The sequence below is a fragment of the Brassica rapa genome, chromosome A03 (genome assembly GCF_000309985.2).
Source record: "Brassica rapa cultivar Chiifu-401-42 chromosome A03, CAAS_Brap_v3.01, whole genome shotgun sequence".
Classification (NCBI taxonomy): domain Eukaryota; kingdom Viridiplantae; phylum Streptophyta; class Magnoliopsida; order Brassicales; family Brassicaceae; genus Brassica; species Brassica rapa.
Window position 1 is genome coordinate 8,835,390 of NC_024797.2, and position 20,745 is coordinate 8,856,134.

Consider the following 20,745-nt stretch of genomic DNA (forward strand, 5'->3'; position numbering starts at 1 on the left):
ACTTTTATGTCAAAATCGTGAAATTATGTTTTTTCATCAAAATCGTGAAATTATGTTTTCCCACCAAAACTATAAAAAATACATTTTCGTCAAAACTAGAAAGTACTTTTCTCTATGAAATCCTTAAAATTATGTTTTCTAGATAATCCCGTTATAAATTCTGCAAAAACAAATCTATAGTGATAAATTTATTATTACAACCAACTCACTCAGGGGGCGGAGTCAGCTTAGTGGGTGGGGGGGGGGGGGTCAGCTGACCCACTTCTTTTTTGTAAAAAAAAAATTTAGATAAAATTTGTATAATTTTTGTATTGATGATACACTAAAAATGAATCCTTGCTACTGTCAAGTTAACAGTGGTAATTATAGTATTTGAGATTCAATCCAGAGGACCAGTTTACTCTTTACTCTTATGAGTTCAATGTCAAGCTGAGAAACAAGTGGGTTTTGAGAATTAATTGCGACAAAAGTAACAAGAATGCCTAGGTAGTTTGAATTCAATTTAAATGAAGCTGGCTTAGGGTCAATAATCGGATGTTACTTGCAGAACTGAACAACTATTCAAGTGCGATGAAATGCGATCTAGAACTCAGATCACTCAGCTGGAACAACTCACTATCGTGATCTTGATCCCTATGCGAGTCGGTCTTGAATCCTAAGCTCTCGCTTGGAACAAGACGCGAAAGCAAGCTTTAGATGCGAGATCTGATTAGTTCACTTAATACCCTAATATCTACTCTCGCTGATTAGGGATACTAAGCTCATTCAATATATGTCGACTTATCTCCTAACGGTTAGCTAGAGGATTAAATCATAGATCCGACATTAAGTGATCAGTTCAATGCAGGCAGTAAGATCAATATGAATGAAGATAGTTGAGATCACTTATTTGTGTTCAGTTCATGCGGCTAACACCCTACAACCCTAAGCAAGCTTTGCCTACTACTCAATCATTAAGCAGGATGACACAAACAAGATTTCTGAATAATACTGCATATAAAATAAGTAAAAAGACAAAGGGTTCAGGGAAATCTTCTCGTGAGAATGAGAGATGGAGCCTTCTCCCTTACAAGTTGCGTAGAATCCAAAAAGCAATTTAGGTTTCCTTGTAAAAACTAGTGTAATCTTAAGAAAACGATAGCCTCCCCTTCTTATAGGGGGGCGCTGGTGATAGGGGAATAAGAGAAAGAGAAAGTCGAAAACTAGGGCAAACTCCAGAATAGGAAGTTTCCTTAACGATCGGGAACAGTCTAATGCTTGATCTCTTCTGGAGCAACCCTTGGGTTGTTCTAAATGACTGTTCCATGTTGAATCCTTCAAAACAGCATCTGACTTCCTGAAACTCTCTCCTTTACTCTTTCACCTGTTCCCAACCTGGAATGATGTAAATTAAACACGAATTAGGACTGAAAATGAGCTCAAAGTGCACATGTATTGGTATTAAAAACACCACATATCAATTCCCCCAGACTTAGATCCTTGTTTGTCCTCGAACAAGACCAAGCCTCAAGAGCAGGGAGAAAGGTTTGAAGGAGCGGGAACTCGCTTTGTCTAAATAACCATGCCCTTACCACACATCTCTGAACCATACAAGCTGTAGAATCAGATCGCACACCCTTACCAGAACACCCCACGATTGCTGTTCGAAGATCAGCTCCGTACTCTATATCTCATACCTGAAAAGGTTGCACTATCGAGACAAAACTCCCTTAAGGATCATTTAAGAACAGCGTGAGCTTCTCATTACAAGCACTATTCAGGGTAGACGGGTTGATAAGGAATAGGCTGTTTTACGGTGGAGCTGAGAGTGTTTGGTGGTTACCGTGTTTGAGTGCATGCAGGATATCGCGCAAAATAGCAAGAGAGGACGGATCTGTTGAAGCCCACAACCCTTACTCATCTCTGCCTCACGGATTAGGTTGTTCTACAATGTGGATCAATCGTGCCACTGTTCTCCAGCTCTTGACTTCTTTTCATTCCTCCAAAATCTGCACCCACTTCTTGCTCACCCTTTTCCAGCAGCATGCATCTCGAATCTTCCCTCTCCATCATAAATAAATTAAAGCATTTTTTTTTTTTTTTTTTTTTTTCAGGGATAGAGATGGAGAGAGTTATCGGGACGAATGATTTGCAGCCGCTGGGGGTCTATCCTCTGTTTCTCACGGGTGCCATTGTTCCATGCGCTTTCGACTGTTCCTCTCTTTAAGGATTGATCTTGTCGACTGTTCTCATGCGCTTTTGACTGGGATTGATCTCGTCGACTGCTCTGAGTGTCAGGCGTTAACGAGTAAGGGGTTGTGTCAATCCTATCCTCTCCGGCCTTTTTGCACATATCTGCACATATGACTTTGAAAAACAGAGTGCATGAGGGTGAAAATAAAGGCTTAGGTAGAAGGTTGGAACTAGCTAAAAATGAGCTAGCCGCTCAGGATCAGCAAGATTGGTAAAAAGAATAAGAAGTCCTGAGCGTTGGTCTCGTTTCCCTGATCTAGTGCCCATAACAAGAAGAATTTCAGTCAAGATTAGGTTCAAGTTAGGAGGAGTTGAGTCTACCCAGTGTAACCTGATCGGATGAGAGCTTCTGGAGAGTCAAATGAGATGGGTCGAAGGGTGTTCCAGGTCCAAGTATGGGCTCTTTCATCACTGCTAAGGTCACTGGATAAGAATGTTAGAGCACGAGGTGGTTAAAAGAATATATCACAAGGTCCTCATTCCCACAAGAGTTTTAACTGACTCGATCCTAAACTGACTCGATAAAACATTCAAATGACGCAAGGACTGACTCAAAAACAAAGAAATAGAGTTTCAGCACACAGTGCTTCCCCCAGACTTAATCGACACCATCCCTGGTGGAAATGAAACTGAGGTCAGCCAAAAAGCAACACAGCATAAAACGTTAAAAATAAAAATAACAAGTTCAGATGGATAGAACAATGGATAGAGGATAGTCCTTGCGGACTCAGTCGGACTCGCCGCTCTCGGCTGGGTCAAGGGATCGCCTGTTGCGCGAGCGATGAACCTCTTCTGAAGAAGGACCAGTTCCCATGGGTTCCTTGCCGGGACGGTGAGATCTTGGTGGGCGATCTGTCGTGGACTGGCGCTGGTCGCTCCCTCCAATGCATCCCCCAGTGATGAGGTGGAGTATCCTCCGCATGAGGCTGTTGTTCTTTCGCTGCGAGTCCACCATCCAGCGTCTGTAAGCGTGATCATCGGTACATCAGCGAGCTCTCCGAGGTCGTACGATGGGTCGGCTTCAGGGGTGATGTCCTCAACATCATCCATGTTTTCATCAGGGACCGCAGCACGTGGATCAGTGCAAAGGAGCTCGGGGGGAGGAAGAAACCGTATGTTCTCAAACACACTGAACCTGGTGATCTCGGGGTGAGGCAGTTTGGTGAATAGTTGAGTACCGGCTTTATCGAAAAAGCTGTAGGTCTCTTCATCTCGCATGATGTGGCACGCCATTAGGTACCTGATGTCGAGGTACTGGACCTCCTTGTTGACGCTGTATTTGGTGAGATCAATGCCGAAATGCTTGAAAAGCGGTGTGAGCAGGCTGCCGCTCCTGTCTTTCTTCTTCGAGCCGTGCATAAGGCACTGTCGCCGCTCGCATATCATGGTGATGAAGTTGAAACCGGGATTCGTCTTAACCCTTTGAATGGGAATTCCGGAACCAGAGGCGCGAATTTCATCCTCAATACCAGTGTACAGGGTTTGCAGCTCCCCGTTGGTGACCTTCGATGTCAGTTCCTTGGCGAACAGGAGGTTCGAGATGATCTTCGCGATGACACGAAGCGCGGGGTTCCGAATCTGCGACTGGTAGACCTTCCCTGCTGTGAAGTTCCCATTTGCAATGCAGTCCCAAAAGGCGTTAGAGGGAGAGAACTTTTTCGCCACCGCTACCCCCTTCGGTTCAGCGGCCATCTCATAGATTTCATTGAGCTTGTCGAGGGACAAGCGACAGTACTCTCCATCCGCCATGAAAGAGAACGAGCAGTTGGCGTAGGAGGGTGCGTCGGAATCCTCGTAGGTGATCGTGGCCGTGGCGAGCATCTGGCGAACAAGGTCTGGATAGAGCTCGTGCGTTGTGTAGCACAGAGGAGCAATCCCGATGGCGTGCAGCGTTTCGAATACATCCTCGTCGATCCCAAGATCAGCCAAAGTTTCTGTGTGGCAGAAACGAGTGGGTAGCATGTCAACTCGGAGGAGGGCGTTGTAACGAGCTGCTGTCCCCTTATCCCACCCCTCGCAATTGAAGTCCAGGAGCAATGGGCTGTCGAGATCAATCAGTTCACCCTCTTGCTCGCGGGGCCATGGGTAGGAGGCGGACGTTTGTTGCTGCACTTGCGGGGGTGGCGTGCTGCACGTGGCTCTCGTTCGCTTGGCGGATTGCTTAGTTCTTGCCATCTACAAGGCAAACAAGATCAAGCATTAGTTCTATTATGTCACACAGAAGAAATGGAATCGAGGTATTCCCATCTCTCCTTGTGCAAACTGCAAACCGCTGTTCACTTCAACAAATTTCAACCAAATCAAACTCAAATCGCAATCGTGAAATAGTAGAGTGTTCATATTCTAAATCAACCCTAACAGCACGAGGGGAGATCGATATCAAGTGGTTAAACAAGAATCGATCTATGAAAGCGGTTTAGAAATGAAATTGCAAACCGAGGTTGTTGCGATTTGGTTGGGATTGTCGGGTCTCTTACCTGTGGAAACTGGTGAAGTGATCTGCAAAAACAGAGAGAACTCGAGATTCCAAACGAATGAGAAGCAAAACCACTTAAAACGGTTGAGAATCAAAGATTTGGTGGTTTGTTTAAAGGAAATCGCAAGTGGGGGATCAGTGTACGGCGGACTGAAAGGGAAAGTGAAGGGTGAAGCCTTAAATAGGCAAAACCCTAACTGTCCCGAAATTATCCTCTTTATATTTTTTTTTTTTTATATTTTTTTTTTTTATTGTCGGAACACTTACCTGGAACAGTCGATGGGTTGTTCTAGCAGAAGAACAGTCCGCTGGTTGTTCTGAGTGAAGAGTCCGATTTTCTTTTTCTGCAAAATAAATTAGAAAAGGAAAAGAACAGACTATGTAGACAATGTATGTACTGACCAGTGGGTTGCCTCCCACCAAGCGCTTGTTTAAAGTCATTAGCTCGACTTGGATCAATCGATCAGGCTGATGGGGGCTCGCTTAGGGGAATCTCTTCTCCCTCTGCGATAGTGGAGTCAGCAAGGTAGTGCTTGACGCGCTGTCCATTCACTACAAACTCGTCCCCTTTTCTGTCTAATAGCACAACTGCTCCGTAGGGTCGAACTTCCTTAACAGTGAAAGGCCCGGACCATCTAGACTTCAACTTCCCTGGGAACAGTCTCAGCCTTGAATTGAAAAGCAAGACCTTATCGTTGGGTTCGAATTGTCTGGCAATGATCCTCTTGTCATGGTAGGCCTTGGTTTTCTCTTTGTAGATTTTGGAGCTTTCATAGGCGAGGTGCCTTATCTCCTCCAGTTCATGAATCTGGATCATGCGTCTCTCGGTCGCTGGCTTGATGTCAAAATTCAGTAGCTTGACTGCCCATGCGGCCTTGTATTCAAGCTCGACGGGGAGGTGACATGCTTTACCATACACAAGGTGGTAGGGGGTCGTTCCTAGCGGCGTCTTGTAGGCTGTTCTGTAGGCCCATAGCGCATCGTCCAGCTTAAGCGACCAGTCCTTTCGCGAAGTGTTGACAGTTTTCTGCAGGATGCTTTTGATCTCCCTGTTGGACACCTCAACTTGTCCGCTCGTCTGTGGATGGTAAGCGGTTGCCACTTTGTGGTTCACTCCATTCTTCCTTTAAAAGGCCCTGAAATGCCTTGTTGATGAAGTGTGTTCCACCATCGCTGATTACGACCCTAGGCACTCCGAACCTTGGGAATATGATTGAGCTGAACATCTTAGTCGCCACTTTTGCATCGTTCGTAGGGCTTGCTACTGCTTCTACCCACTTAGACACGTAGTCAACGGCGACAAGGATGTACTCGTTCTTGAAGGACGCAGGGAATGGTCCCATGAAATCGACTCCCCAACAGTCGAATACCTCAACCTCTAGAATGTAATTCTGAGGCATCTCATTCCTTTTGCTGATGTTCCCAAGTCGCTGGCATGCATCGCATCTGGCTACGTAGGCTTGAGCATCCCTGAACATAGTCGGCCACCAGAATCCTGCTTGGAGGACTTTAGAAACCGTTTTGAATGCAGCAAAATGACCTGCGTAAGATGAACCATGGCAGTGGTGCAGAATTCTTGGGATATCTGCCTCTGGAACACACCTTCTGAACAAACCATCCTTGCCTTGTCTGTACAAGAACGGTTCATCCCAAACATAACGCCTAGCTTCTCTCAGGAATTTCCTCTTATCGTTTCCTGTGAACTTAAGTGGTGGCTTTTCAGCAGCTAGATAGTTAGCAATCTCAGCAAACCATGGGAGGTGAGGATATTGCTTTTGGATCAAGGCGACAGGATGTTCGAGATATGAGAACAATCGGGCGCCTTCCTCGGAGGTTGTTCCGCGATGCTGGAGCAGTCTGATGCGGTTCTTATAGATTGTTCCGCGTAACACAGACCAATCGCGTTGACGTGTTCAACTGGGTGTTCCTCATCAAGAGTTGTGTCGTCCTCAATCTTCATTCTGGATAGATGGTCAGCGACCCCATTCTCGACACCTCTCTTGTCTTTTATCTCTAGATCAAATTCTTGGAGAAGAAGAATCCACCTTAACAACCTCGGTTTCGCATCTTTCTTTGTGAGCAGGTACTTAAGAGCAGCATGGTCTGTGTGCACAATCACTTTAGATCCCACTAGGTAGGACCTAAATTTTTCGAAAGCAAAAACAATAGCCAGAAGCTCTTTCTCAGTTGTAGCGTATCTGCACTGAGCTTCATCCATAGTTTTGCTAGCGTAATAGATCACATGAAGTTTCTTGTCCTTACGCTGCCCAAGTACTGCTCCAACTGCGAAATCGCTTGCATCAGTCATGATTTCAAAGGGTAGGTCCCAGTCTGGTGGTGCACAACGGTGCGCTGACTAGAGCTCCCTTGATGGTGTGGAAAGCAGCTAGACACTCACTGTCGAAATCAAATTTGATCTCCTTACAGAGCAGTCTGGTGAGTGGTCTTGCTATCCTCGAGAAATCCTGGATAAACCGTCGGTAAAACCCAGCGTGACCCAAGAAACTCCTGATGGCCTTCACGTTTGTTGGTGGTTGCAAACTCATCATCACTTCGATCTTTGCTTATCCACCTCAATTCCTTTCTCGGAGATCTTGTGCCCTAGAACAATCCCGTCTGTGACCATGAAGTGGCATTTCTCCCAGTTGAGTACGAGGTGTTTCTCCTCACACCTTTTAAGAACCCTGCACAAGTTTGACAAACAGACATTAAAGGAGCTTCCATAGACGCTGAAATCGTCCATGAAAACTTCCATAATGTCTTCAATCAGGTCAGTAAAGATCGACATCATGCAGCGCTGGAACGTTGCTGGCGCATTGCACAAGCCGAATGGCATTCTCCTGTAAGCGTACGTTCCGTAGGGACATGTGAACGTCGTCTTCTCCTGATCGTCTGGATGGATGGGAATCTGAAAGAAACCTGAATAACCATCTAAAAAGCAGTAATATGGGTGGTTAGCCAATCTCTCAAGCATTTGATCAATAAAAGGGAGTGGGAAGTGATCCTTTCTAGTTGCTGCATTTAATTTCCTGAAATCTATGCACATGCGATGTCCTGTCACTGTCCTAGTAGGGATCAATTCATTCTTTTCATTTGTGATAACAGTGATCCCACCTTTCTTAGGTACAACATGAACAGGACTGACCCATTTACTATCAGAAATCGCATAGATCACACCTGCTTCAAGAAGTTTCATTATCTCTTTCTTAACGACATCTTTTAGATTCGGGTTTAACCTCCTCTGATGTTCGACAGAAGTCATTGATTCATCTTCCAAGTGGATTCTATGCATGCATAAATCAGGCGAAATACCAGGGATGTCAGCTAGCGAATATCCTAATGCCTTACGATATTTTCTAAGCTCGCATAAAAGCAATGCAGTTTCCACATTATTCAGCTCAGCATTCACAATGACAGGATATGTGGAATTCGGACCTAAGAAAGCGTACCTGAGCCCTTTGGGAAGGGGTTTTAGCTCAACTTTGGGAGCCTTGAGCTCGCTCCAGGGATCCTCTGGTTGGTCCGGTTTAGGGGTCGCTCCAGATGGAGTGGTCTCGCACCTGTTGATATCCTCCCCCAGACTTAGACTCGCTACCATTCTCCCCATACTCCTTGCGGAGTCAAGCATCTTGGCATATCCATCAGCATCAATGTTCACCATACTCTGCTCGGCTTCAGCACGCACCAGTGCAAGTTCCAGTGGGTCTTCGGTAAGAATCTCCTCGATCATTCCTTCTTGTGGTTGGAGCGGATCAACCCCTTCATTGACCTCAAAGGTTTGTCCATCCAACATCGGCTTCTTTAGCAACTCATCCATTTCGAATTGCATAACTATGTCCCCAAGATTCAGATCAATCTTTCCCTGTCGCACATCAATGATAGCTCCGACAGTACATAAGAATGGTCTTCCCAAGATGAGGGGGTCCTTAGACTCTTCTTCCAATTCCAGAACAACGAAGTCTGCTGGAACAGTGGTGTTCCCTACTTTCACTTGGAGATCCTCTAGAATACCAACAGGAGATTTGACTGATCTGTCTGCGAAAACCAAGGACATCTTAGTTGGTTTGAAGTGCGTGTATCCGAGTCGTAAAGCGACAGAGTAGGGCATGAGATTCACGCTAGACCCAAGATCCACCAAGGAGCAGGCGAAAACTGTCTTCCCAATCTGGATAGAGAGGACAAATTTGCCGGGATCTCCTCGTTTTTTTATTTGCCTGTTCTGAAGCACTGCGCTGCACTCCTTGGAAACTGTCATGAACTCGCTCTCGTCTGATATTTTCCCTGAGATCAACCCCTTCATAAAGCTACGCATGGAGGGCATCATCTGAATCGCATCCATCAGGGGAAGTCGGACGGTTAGATCTTCCAGCATCTTCCTGCATTTTATTTCCTCCTTGTCCTTACGAGTGACCTTCGCTGGAACAGGGTAAGGGACTTTTGGAATGTATTCGCGAGGAGGAACAGCCTCTGGAATCGGGCGCACTGCTTCAGCCGGTTGTTCTGAGCGTGGCGAGGCTGTTTCGAACTACCGGCTCTGTATTCCCCTCATCTGCTTGGTCGGCTGCGGTTGCTCTGACTCTTTCTGCTTGCCTTTCTCAGCCGCGGTGAACCTTCTCCTTTCTGGCTCGGAAAGTTGCTTCCCGCTTCTTAGCTGAACCGCATTGCACTCCTTGGGGTTTTTGTCTGTTTTACCAGGTAGAGTACCTTGCTGTCTCTTGACACTCTCGGCAGTCTGAGCTATCTGAATGTCCATCTGTCTCATATGGCTTGCGACATTATCATATTTGGTGCTCAGGTCTCCGAACATATGGTTCATCCTAGTATTGATCTCAGTGGTGACCTGGTTCAGCGCTTTCCCTTGGAGCTGTTGTCCTTGGAGGAGTTGCTGCAGCATGGTTTTAGTTTCATCTTGCGGAACAGCGACAGGGGTGGAGGTAGCGACTTGAGTGTTCTGGTGGTTCTGTATTTGAGGCTGATTGCTCTGCGGTTGGCTTAGAACATATGTTCGGGGCTGATAGTTCTTCTGATATCCCGAATACTGGCCCTGGTTGTTCTGCGCCGGATCAACTTGTTTGTCCTGCTTAGGCCAGAAGAGTTGTGGATTGTTCCTTACGTTAGGGTTTGGGTGATAATTCTTCAGCTGCCACCCTTGTCCATTTACGTAACTCACTTCCTGCTGATCGTCTCCTGCCTGCTCAGCTTCAAACGCCTTATCCCCCGCATTTTTCTCAGGAGTTGCTTCTTCCATTATGAAAACCTGGCTCTGGTTTCCTTTCAGCAGTTGGTCCATCTTCGCCGCTATATCGTCTATGCTGTTCACACTTTTAGAGCGATCATGCTCTTTGTTCTTGTTGAGTGAACTAGAAGCCATGTTCTCAATCAGCGCGAATGCACCAGGAGTGGTCTGAGTCATGAAATCTCCGTTACTAGAGGAATCAAGGGTGTTCCGGTACTCATAGCTCACTCCATCGTAGAACACTTCCAATATGTAATCGTCATCAAACCCGTGGTGTGGACATTCCCTCTGGTACTCTTTATACCTCTCCCAAGCTTCATAAAAGGGTTCATCAGATTTCTGCTTGAAGTTGGAGATTCTATGCCTTAGAGCCGCGGTTTTGGATTTTGTGTAGAAGTGGCTCAGGAATGCTGATCGAACCTGGTCCCATGAGGTTAGAGAACCGGTTGGGAGAGATTGCAGCCAACGTGCGGCTTTCCCTTCGAGAGAAAATGGGAACAGCGTGCACTTGACGTAATCCGGTGGCACTCCATTTGAGCGAGAGAAATTGCAGATCCTCTCAAAGGCCTCTATGTGGTCCATTGGTATGTCTGAAGTGAGGCCACTGAATGTGCTCTTCTGTACCAGACCAATCAGAGCAGGTTTGATCTCATAATCCTGTCGAGTACAGGGTGGAGGGTTGATGGGAGAGCGGTTAGTAGCAAAATTCCTCGGAAGGTTTCGCTCCCCAATAAGAGCACCACGCTCCTCTCGCGCAGCGTTCTCGGCTGCTTGCTCTTGTGCAGCTTGTTGCTGATTCTGGATGGTTTGCTGCATCTGCTGTTGCTGATTCTGCATTTGTTGTTGAATGAGTGCCAATGCAGCAGTGAGGTCATCCATATTGCCATGATCACCCATGTTGGTGTCGGTTGTTCTTGGCTGTTGACGGTTCTGTCTTTCTAATCTTGCGAGTTCTTCGTTAGTCAGCTGATGTAGTGGTCCTTGTGCGTTGCTCCGAGTATGTCTACTGGTCATGCACTTGGATCATCTGTTCCAACAAAGAAGTAAAGCAAGTTAGATATCTCAGGCTAAATATTAAACCGAAAAATAAAGGTAAAAGCTTAGTCCCCGTCGCAACGGCGCCAAAACTTGATACACTAAAAATGAATCCTTGCTACTGTCAAGTTAACAGTGGTAATTATAGTATTTGAGATTCAATCCAGAGGACCAGTTTACTCTTTACTCTTATGAGTTCAATGTCAAGCTGAGAAACAAGTGGGTTTTGAGAATTAATTGCGACAAAAGTAACAAGAATGCCTAGGTAATTTGAATTCAATTTAAATGAAGCTGGCTTAGGGTCAATAATCGGATGTTACTTGCAGAACTGAACAACTATTCAAGTGCGATGAAATGCGATCTAGAACTCAGATCACTCAGCTGGAACAACTCACTATCGTGATCTTGATCCCTATGCGAGTCGGTCTTGAATCCTAAGCTCTCGCTTGGAACAAGACGCGAAAGCAAGCTTTAGATGCGAGATCTGATTAGTTCACTTAATACCCTAATATCTACTCTCGCTGATTAGGGATACTAAGCTCATTCAATATATGTCGACTTATCTCCTAACGGTTAGCTAGAGGATTAAATCATAGATCCGACATTAAGTGATCAGTTCAATGCAGGCAGTAAGATCAATATGAATGAAGATAGTTGAGATCACTTATTTGTGTTCAGTTCATGCGGCTAACACCCTACAACCCTAAGCAAGCTTTGCCTACTACTCAATCATTAAGCAGGATGACACAAACAAGATTTCTGAATAATACTGCATATAAAATAAGTAAAAAGACAAAGGGTTCAGGGAAATCTTCTCGTGAGAATGAGAGATGGAGCCTTCTCCCTTACAAGTTGCGTAGAATCCAAAAAGCAATTTAGGTTTCCTTGTAAAAACTAGTGTAATCTTAAGAAAACGATAGCCTCCCCTTTTATAGGGGGGCGCTGGTGATAGGGGAATAAGAGAAAGAGAAAGTCGAAAACTAGGGCAAACTCCAGAATAGGAAGTTTCCTTAACGATCGGGAACAGTCTAATGCTTGATCTCTTCTGGAGCAACCCTTGGGTTGTTCTAAATGACTGTTCCATGTTGAATCCTTCAAAACAGCATCTGACTTCCTGAAACTCTCTCCTTTACTCTTTCACCTGTTCCCAACCTGGAATGATGTAAATTAAACACGAATTAGGACTGAAAATGAGCTCAAAGTGCACATGTATTGGTATTAAAAACACCACATATCAATTGACCCCATTTAAAAAATTAATTTGACCCCACAAAAATAATTATAAAACATTAAAGACAAAATTTAATTACAACTAATATATTTTATTTTTAAAACTTTGGATTTATATTAGTTTTAATTTTATTTTTTTATAATTACAAAAATTTAGTAAATCACTAAACATATTTTGTGATTTTAAACATTGTTAATGTTAGTTTAATATAGAAACATTAAAAATAAACAAACTTAAAAAAAAAGTTTTAAGCTATGAGTGAGTATCGAATATATTTGTAGTTTTTTTGGAGTATTACATTTGTAGTTTTTTGGTCGTTTATATATTATGCTTTTGAATTTTTTCTGATCCTTCTGGCTCCACCACTGAACTCACTTACAGCTAAGTTTTTATAGTCCCAATCCAACCATCGAGCATCCTATGAAGAGAATGAAAAACTCGTTTATTTCAGATTAGACGTTGTAAGGGATGCAATGTCGGATGATTCATTATTCCATTATGAAGTGTAATAATAGAGTAGGGTTGAAATATTTTTACTCTATTTTAGAGGAAAAATGGAGTTTTACTTTAAGATGCTTAAGAGAATTTAAAAGAGGTTTTGAACTTGCTCGAGTCTCATAAAACTACAATTAATCCAATGTCGACACATTGTAAGTGAACCTATTTGAATAAGTAGAGGACTTAACAAAACTGATAGTTTGGCCGAGTGGTCTAAGGCGCCAGATTTAGGCTCTGGTCCGAAAGGGCGTGGGTTCACATCCCACAGCTGTCAACATATTTTTTTTAATATTTCAAATCATGAAAACGACGCCGTTACCTAGGTATCAACAAGCGAGTGATTCATCTGCTTCGACACATTGGGCTGGCCCAGTAGTTAAGATTTGGCCCAATACTTATTTGGAAAGGGCTTATCGAGCTCACTCAGAGAAGTCATAAACCCTAATATAAATTCGATATCTGATTACTCTCCCTCTTGCCAAATCTCTGCATCGGCGGCGCAACTACAGGAAGAAAGACGATCTTTCACATCCGATTCTTGCCCTAAAACATGGTAAGCTTCGTCTCTCAGATTTGACCAGAAAGAGTTTCGTTTCGTGTTAATTGGAAGTTATGATCTTTGATGAATGACTATAGTGCTGTGATTCTATGTATAGTAATAAAGTTTAGCGTTGTGTAGTCGAGGAGAAAGACGAGAGAGCCAAAGGAAGAGACAGTGACACTTGGACCAGCTGTTCGTGATGGAGAGCAAGTCTTCGGTGTTGTCCACATCTTCGCTTCCTTCAACGACACTTTCATTGTATAGTTCTCTCTCACTAGTTTGTCCATTTTCATGTGTATAGGAAGCTTACATTGTATCTGATTTACTTTTTTTTTTGTTTGCAGCACGTTACTGATTTGTCTGGACGTGAAACTCTTGTCCGTATCACTGGTAAGCATCGGTTTGATTTATAATGATGTTACTTAAGTCTCTTAGAGTACCACTCTTTGTGTGAATACGATTAATAGGTGTAATGTTTTGTTTTGGCTGGGTTAGGTGGAATGAAGGTGAAAGCTGACAGGGATGAGTCCTCACCGTATGCAGCTATGCTTGCTGCTCAAGATGTTGCTCAGCGTTGCAAGGAGCTTGGAATCACCGCTATGCACGTGAAGCTCCGTGCCACTGGTGGAAACAAGACCAAGACACCTGGTCCTGGTGCTCAATCCGCTCTTAGAGCTCTTGCCCGTTCTGGCATGAAAATTGGCCGCATTGGTAAGTTGCATAACCTATACTCAACTAAGAATTGGTTTTTATGTGTCTTGGGCATTTCTAACATTGTGGTTCTTGTTGTTGTTGTTGCAGAGGATGTTACTCCGATCCCAACGGACAGTACCCGCCGAAAGGGTGGTAGAAGAGGAAGGAGGCTCTGAGTTTTTGGCTTTTTCTTTGCTCTTTATTTCATTTCGTTAGAAGAATGTTTTCTTGAGTTTTCTGAAAGAGTTTCGAAGTTGAATGCTTTTTGTTAATTGTGGAACAACATTTTTCTGCTATGATTAGTCGCATTCGCGAATGACTTCAATTGTTATTTTAAAATGCCATAATTTTCATCTCTGAATTAGTGAGACAAAATATCGGTTCAATACCAGCCATTTGCATGTACTCTTCAATTTCTGTTAGTGTTTCAATGGTGAGCTCATGATTGGTACAAAGACATGAATAAATTGTCAGTTGAGTTATTTGGACTTGTAGTTGTCATGTGCAAGTACCCAATATGTTCTATGCGGACAAACCAAGACCTATGGTTTCATGTCTTCTTCACCAAAAAGTTCTCAAAGCATCCAACGCTATCTTTGAGGGGAGCATACAGTACGACTAGTAACATATGGAGATAAATTTGTAAGAAAGCAATACTACTTAAGGCTCTATTCTAATGACACAAAGTATGCGCCATTGAGTTAACAACTTCTTGTAAAAATGAAAAAAAAAATTGAAAGCTAGTAGATATCTATCTACAAATTTGTTACATAACAAAGATGGTTAAGGTCATGCTAATCGAGTCGCTAAAGCAACATTCACCCAACTTCTTGTCCATAAGTTAATGGGCTTTAGTATCAAAGGCCCATCTAAATGATCAACATTAAAACCCTAGAAATGAAGGACAAACTATAAACATTACTCTTCAAAGCAAACTCTGTTTTTTAGAGGCTCTTGCGGCGGAGAAGATGCAGATTTTCGTGAAAACGCTAACGGGCAAGACCATCACCCTCGAGGTGGAGAGCAGCGACACCATCGACAATGTCAAGGCCAAGATCCAGGACAAAGAAGGTACCTTCACTCTCTCTCGTCTTTTTTTTTTTGAAAATGATGATCTCTTATTGATCCGGTTTGCTCTGTTTTCAGGAATCCCTCCGGATCAGCAGAGGTTGATATTCGCCGGAAAACAGCTTGAAGATGGTCGTACCTTGGCTGACTACAACATCCAGAAAGGTTTTTTTTTAAAATACACTTCTTTTAGTGTTGATTACTTTTACATATGATTGTATGTTAATTCAGTGCTCTGTTATTTTGGGTTGTAAACAGAATCGACTCTGCATCTTGTCCTGAGGCTAAGGGGAGGTATCATTGAGCCGTCTTTGATGGCTTTGGCTCGTAAGTACAATCAAGACAAGATGATCTGCCGCAAGTAAGCTCATCACTCCTACCTCTTTCTTTGTTTCGATGAGTTTAGTTTAGTATTGGAGTAATGGGTTGAGTGATGTTGTGTTGATCATTTTTTGTGAACCCATGATCTTAGCTCTTTTGTATCTTAATAAGCGTTAACACCTCTGTTCTTGTGGATAAAGTGGTTTCTTTTATGTGATTTTGTGTGAGTTTATTATATCTTTGTTTTTAGGTGTTACGCTCGTCTGCACCCAAGGGCTGTGAACTGCAGGAAGAAGAAGTGTGGCCACAGCAACCAGGTTTTTGCTTCCGTCTCTTTTTTGATTCTTTGCTTTACTATTTTTAGTTGTGTTTTTGTGATGAGGTATTGATTTCTGATTCTGTTTTTTTTTGGCAGTTGAGGCCCAAGAAGAAGATCAAGTGATTTGTTTTTTTTCACCGGAGGCTCGTTTATCTATGTTATGTTTTGTGTGTTTCATCTCTTTTGTTTTGACACAAACACGTTTATGTGGATTTTTCACTAGTAATTCTGATTTTCTTTGGCATTTTATATAAAATTCGAAACTGTGTCACAAACTTGTTTTAGTGGATTTTAATCCTAGTGGATCAAAGTCATGCCTTAATTTTCTTAGAGGTTAACGTTTTTGAAACCATAGCAAAACATACAGCACTAGTAATTTACGGCTTAGACCATCTCCAATGGTTCACTCTATTTTTTACTCTAAAATAGAGTGACTCTATAATAGAGTTGTGATATATTCCAATGGTACTCTATTTTAGAGTGAAAAATAGAGTGATGAACAAACAAAAATAACTTACTCTATATATAGAGTAAACCCATTTTTTACTCTATTATAGAGTGAAAAATAGAGTACCATTGGAGCATTTTTACTCTAAACTCTATTTTAGAGTGAAAAATAGAGTGGGGTTGGAGATGCCCTTACGTGTCATTGCCATCATTTATTTTAACTGTGGTCATTTGAGATTGTACAACAAAACACTCGATCAATGGACTTGTTAACATGTCATTGTTGAAAACTGAACAAAAAATATTACAAGTCTTGGCTACACTCTCCCGAAAAATCTAATTATTAGAGATTTTAGGAGTTTTAGCTTTGATTTTAATTTATTTTTTCACTTTTCAAGTTCCTGTTTTGTATTTTAATGATTGGCTTAAGTGTTGGCGGTGTTCATGTTCTTCTTTTACAGTTTCTACTTCAACTCAAATACCATTGCATTTATAAGTTCTTCTAGAGTCTATCTATTACTGTTGCTCAATAAAAGAAAGAGTCTATCTAAATACTGAGTGCCTTGGGGCGCAAGGCTCCAGTTCCTTGCCTTAAAAGCGTCATGGGCCTTTTAAAACACTTTGAAAGATTCTTGTTGGTTTGCATTCTAAAATTATTTTTATTGAGTGATTAGTAGAAAGGTACAAGACGTCCATATATAAAGCATAGACTTCTCTAATCAAATTGCTAAACAGAAAGCTCCAAATTTTCTCTATTTTAACCAACGCTAAAGGATCTATAATTAAGTAGCTCCATTATTCATCTCCAAAGGCCTCTCCATGCTCCAAGCATCAAGACTCTCTACGTTCACAGTTTGTGTTCCATTATTAAACACATACAAATGTGCATTCTCTTTCACTGCTTTTATCGGATACACTCTTGACGTTATCACTGTCTTCCCTAACGCTCCAAAGCTCTCTACTACCGAATGGTCAATCTGTAAATTCATAATTCAATTTTATGTTACATTACATTTACATAAACAAACTAAAAATATATGAAAAATGAATATCGTTATACATACCAAACTCCTTAGAGAGATCCTTCCATCAGCTAGATCAACATCCACAAAACCAGCAAATGGTGGCTTATACATCCTATCTTGTTTGAGTGGACCCCTGTCTTGCTTTAAGGACGAACTATAACGATATGTTACATTGATGTTAAAATCTTTAAATGAAAGAATATTATATATATATATATGTTAAGGATATAGATGGTTGTGGAAACGTACGGTCTAGCATCGGAGCACATGAGAACCTTCGGCTTATTTGTGGAAGTGTCTTTGAAGACTCTAAAGAAGACAGGAGTGTACTCTTCTAAATCAGGAGTGGCGAATGTGATCAGACCAAAAGGTCCTACACCACCTGTCACGTTCGAGCCTTTCACTCTACACAAATCTAACGGTTTGTATGTGTAGCTCCGGTCGAATGGCTCAGCTTTCTCTAGACTTCCAACGTTGAATGTCACCTCCACGTCGGCCTGAGCAGGAGTGATTCCTTTTACTTCTAAGCGTTGACCCATCTTGATGTCTTTGTTGTTCATTCGGACATAACTACTTCTTAATGACTCTATTTCTTCAATAGGCCAAAACACTAATTGCTTCTTGTTTGTTGAGTCAAGAAGCACCGTTCTTGGAATTACCTATAATTATTCAAAAATTGTTTAAAAGAAATTGAAAATTAATTAAATTATTAGTTTAGTTAAGATATATAACCTGAAGACCAGCCCAGCCCTTGGATATATCATCTTCAACGGTGTCAGATTCATTAGCCCAACCCCACAAGATTCTTCTGTTCTTTTTGTAGTCAAAGAATGTCTTGGAGGCATAGAAGTTACCGTAATCAAATCTTAAACCGTCCCAGCCATCTGGCGATTCACCGTTTGGTACATAACGGTCCTTGTTAGGATAGTATTTGCCAAGCGTGTAATACTCGTACCGTGTCATGTCCAAGCTAACTTTCAACACGTGCTTAGCGTTTGGACCGGCGTAATCTAAGTCCAAACCGTTCTCAAAATCGGTTGTGGAAACCGGGAAGAAGTCAGGACATTCCCACATACCGGTGGATTCTTTGGAGTGGATAGGGTGCTTAGCTTTGACCCAATGCTTAAAATCTTTGCTTCTGTAGATATATCCGATTCCTCTATGCTTTCTTCTTGACCCCACGACGGTTCTCCAATGTCCATCTTTGGAGAACCAGGCCGTGGTTGGGTCACGAAAGTCTGAACCATTCATGGTATAATCTGGCACTGCAATCGGATTATCATCTGGTTTAATCCATTTTCTTAGGTATGGGTCCGAGGGATCCTTCGGTATTGCGTAGTTTTGGATTTGAGTTTCGTTTTGGTTAATGCCGGTATAGAGGATAACCGGTCCTTTCCCGGTACGAGTGTTATTGAACCGGACCATGTACCTTTGATGTCGAACCATTTGGAGGGATAGATGGCATGTTCAAGAGCCTCCCAATTCACCAAGTCTTTTGAAACCGAATGCGCCCACACAATATTACCCCAAACTGCACCTTTGGTGTTATATTGGTAGAAGAGATGGTAGAAACCTTTGTAGTACAATGGACCTGCGTTCCAGAAACACCTAGATTAAGATTATTTTACATATAATAACAATGTACTACAATTATCATAAGAATATATAGAATTATACAAGTACTTATCTGATAAACTCACCATTTGGATCTATTGGGATGGTCGAGAATGCCACATGGAAACACACACGAAAACAAAGGTTAGTCAAGTCATCAAAATTTAGATTTTTAAAGAAACTAGATAAGATAAGAGGATATACGATACAATAGAATCACATGAAAGTCTTTGGTAGAACACAACTTGTAGATGAAATTAAGAAAATGTGAATAAAGGAGGATAAAGTGCAACAAAATATATATTATACGAAGTGCCGTATCTTGGTAGTTATAGTTACTTATTACTAGATAATGGTTATCTTCACGCAGAGACAGAATTTCCCTTTTGGCAAAAAGATATATTTACAGAAACACATGGCCACACAATCACAGATAACTATAAAGCATACATTTTATACAAAATAAGCATGGCTGCGTTCTCACGTGATATATGATATGTTTCTTTTGGTGCATATGAATTTTCTAAAGCTAATTAAGACTTTAATACTAACACATTTTTTTTCCGTTAGAAATTACATAAATAAATAAGTTTAGATTTATACCCCATAACCCTTTTCTCAAAACACACACTGACACACACACGCATATATATATATCAATACATGGATTGTTAGGGAATATAATAACGGAGGGAAGTTTCCTTCCTAAAGAATACGGGAACTTTTGTTTCTTTCAGATAAAAAAAATGGTTTCGTTCATTGAAACACCGGTTTTAGTATAACATGCAAATATTGGATTTGAAAGAAAATGAAGAGTTTTTAATCTGGCTATGCAAATAACGTCGTAGTGGAATTAGCCCTAATACCAGAACAAGAAAAAAAAACAAAAAAAAAAAACCTAAAAACTAAGCATCAAAGCAAAATTCGTTATAAACATACATCTAAGGAAACAAATGCTTTCATAAATTATATATGAAGAGGGACAGATCATCGATGTACCGTTAATCCAATTTCATAAATTATATATGAAGAGGGACAGATCATCAATGTACCGTTAATCCAATGCTTTGGAGGTTGAAAGTGAAAAGCGGATCTGTGAAGATGATTCACTGACTCAACTGACTGAGACTGCAATTTTTCATAAACTTGATGAAAAGCCTCAATTCCTTTGATATTATTGCCTAAATTGATTAGTACAAGCAATAACATCACAGAAATAATACTTGAGACACCCATTTGATCCAAAAACTCAGGATTTAAGTGATGTTTGATAGTTTTGTGTGTAGAAGTTGAGTATCCAGAAATGGATAACTGAAAATATAGTTGTTGTGGTGTTTATATAGGCTAAGGATGAGGAGGAAGATAACTTTTGGGATAATGTTAGTTTAGTGAATTTTTACTATAAACTATAATTAGAAAGATATACATCAGGTTGATTTTAAGTTTTAACTTTTCTTATCCAAATTGAAGTTGAATTTATTTGGTCGACAGCTTTACTCCTTCTTTCTAGGAGATCTCTTAGGTGTAGTTATCCAAAGTTTGATAAATATATTAGTTCACCAATATTATTGGATTATATTTCCATGATTTATGTGACGACCCGTTGCTCACGTGAATTGATATATTTTACTATAACTTCTACAATAATGAAGTTAATTATGGCAGCATGTCGATCTGCTCTTGTTTACTTGAACAAGTGAACATATTTTGTATCAAGCTTGCATTTCAAACTCTTATTTATATAAAAAAGGGTATGATATATTATAGATAGATTAAATATTCCAGCCTTGATATAATATGTAAATAGAATTTGCTGTCATAATAGAATTTGTTTCTTGGGTACAATTATATATATATATATATATTCCAGCCCTGATATATATATATATATATATGTATATTATATATATCATAAGATGCTAATATGTTAATCTTTGGGAGGAAGAAAGTTGAACCGCAATTTAGTTTTAAAAAAGGTTGAACCAGAATAATTCTATCATGTTTTGATC

At 41.4% G+C, this 20,745-nt stretch overlaps 3 protein-coding genes, 2 non-coding genes and 2 pseudogenes across 6 annotated transcripts; 4 read left to right on the forward strand and 3 right to left on the reverse strand.

Annotated features, from left to right (window-relative positions):
• Window positions 1-2,249: 2,249 nt before the first annotated feature.
• On the reverse strand, window positions 2,250-4,939 carry LOC117132550. Of its 2 annotated transcripts, none has more exons than XM_033287185.1 (2): window positions 4,710-4,939; window positions 2,250-4,407 (listed from the first exon to the last, which is right to left on the reverse strand). In XM_033287185.1, exon 2 carries the CDS (start codon window positions 4,405-4,407, stop codon window positions 2,806-2,808), a length of 1,602 nt encoding a protein of 533 aa, XP_033143076.1. In that variant the 5' UTR covers window positions 4,710-4,939; the 3' UTR covers window positions 2,250-2,805. The 2 variants fall into 2 exon arrangements, with proteins under 2 accessions (XP_033143076.1, XP_033143075.1); XM_033287184.1 differs by having other exon boundaries at window positions 4,669-4,899.
• A 2,081-nt stretch (window positions 4,940-7,020) lies between these two features.
• Window positions 7,021-9,225, reverse strand: LOC117132427 (annotated as a pseudogene).
• A 984-nt stretch (window positions 9,226-10,209) lies between these two features.
• On the forward strand, window positions 10,210-10,316 carry LOC117133138. Its single transcript, XR_004456979.1, has one exon. It is a non-coding gene; the product is annotated as a small nucleolar RNA R71 (small nucleolar RNA).
• A 2,586-nt stretch (window positions 10,317-12,902) lies between these two features.
• Window positions 12,903-12,982, forward strand: TRNAL-UAG. The gene has a single exon. It is a non-coding gene; the product is annotated as a tRNA-Leu (tRNA).
• A 121-nt stretch (window positions 12,983-13,103) lies between these two features.
• LOC117132552 (40S ribosomal protein S14-2) lies at window positions 13,104-14,303 on the forward strand. Its single transcript, XM_033287190.1, has 5 exons — window positions 13,104-13,261; window positions 13,388-13,507; window positions 13,594-13,639; window positions 13,745-13,960; window positions 14,051-14,303. The coding sequence occupies exons 1-5, from the start codon at window positions 13,259-13,261 to the stop codon at window positions 14,116-14,118; spliced, it is 453 nt and encodes a 150-aa protein (XP_033143081.1). The 5' UTR covers window positions 13,104-13,258; the 3' UTR covers window positions 14,119-14,303.
• A 501-nt stretch (window positions 14,304-14,804) lies between these two features.
• On the forward strand, window positions 14,805-15,964 carry LOC117132554 (ubiquitin-60S ribosomal protein L40). The gene is made up of 5 exons (XM_033287192.1): window positions 14,805-15,013; window positions 15,089-15,175; window positions 15,269-15,371; window positions 15,582-15,648; window positions 15,747-15,964. Exons 1-5 carry the CDS (start codon window positions 14,911-14,913, stop codon window positions 15,771-15,773), a joined length of 387 nt encoding a protein of 128 aa, XP_033143083.1. The 5' UTR covers window positions 14,805-14,910; the 3' UTR covers window positions 15,774-15,964.
• A 772-nt stretch (window positions 15,965-16,736) lies between these two features.
• On the reverse strand, window positions 16,737-20,049 carry LOC117132549 (annotated as a pseudogene).
• Window positions 20,050-20,745: the final 696 nt, after the last annotated feature.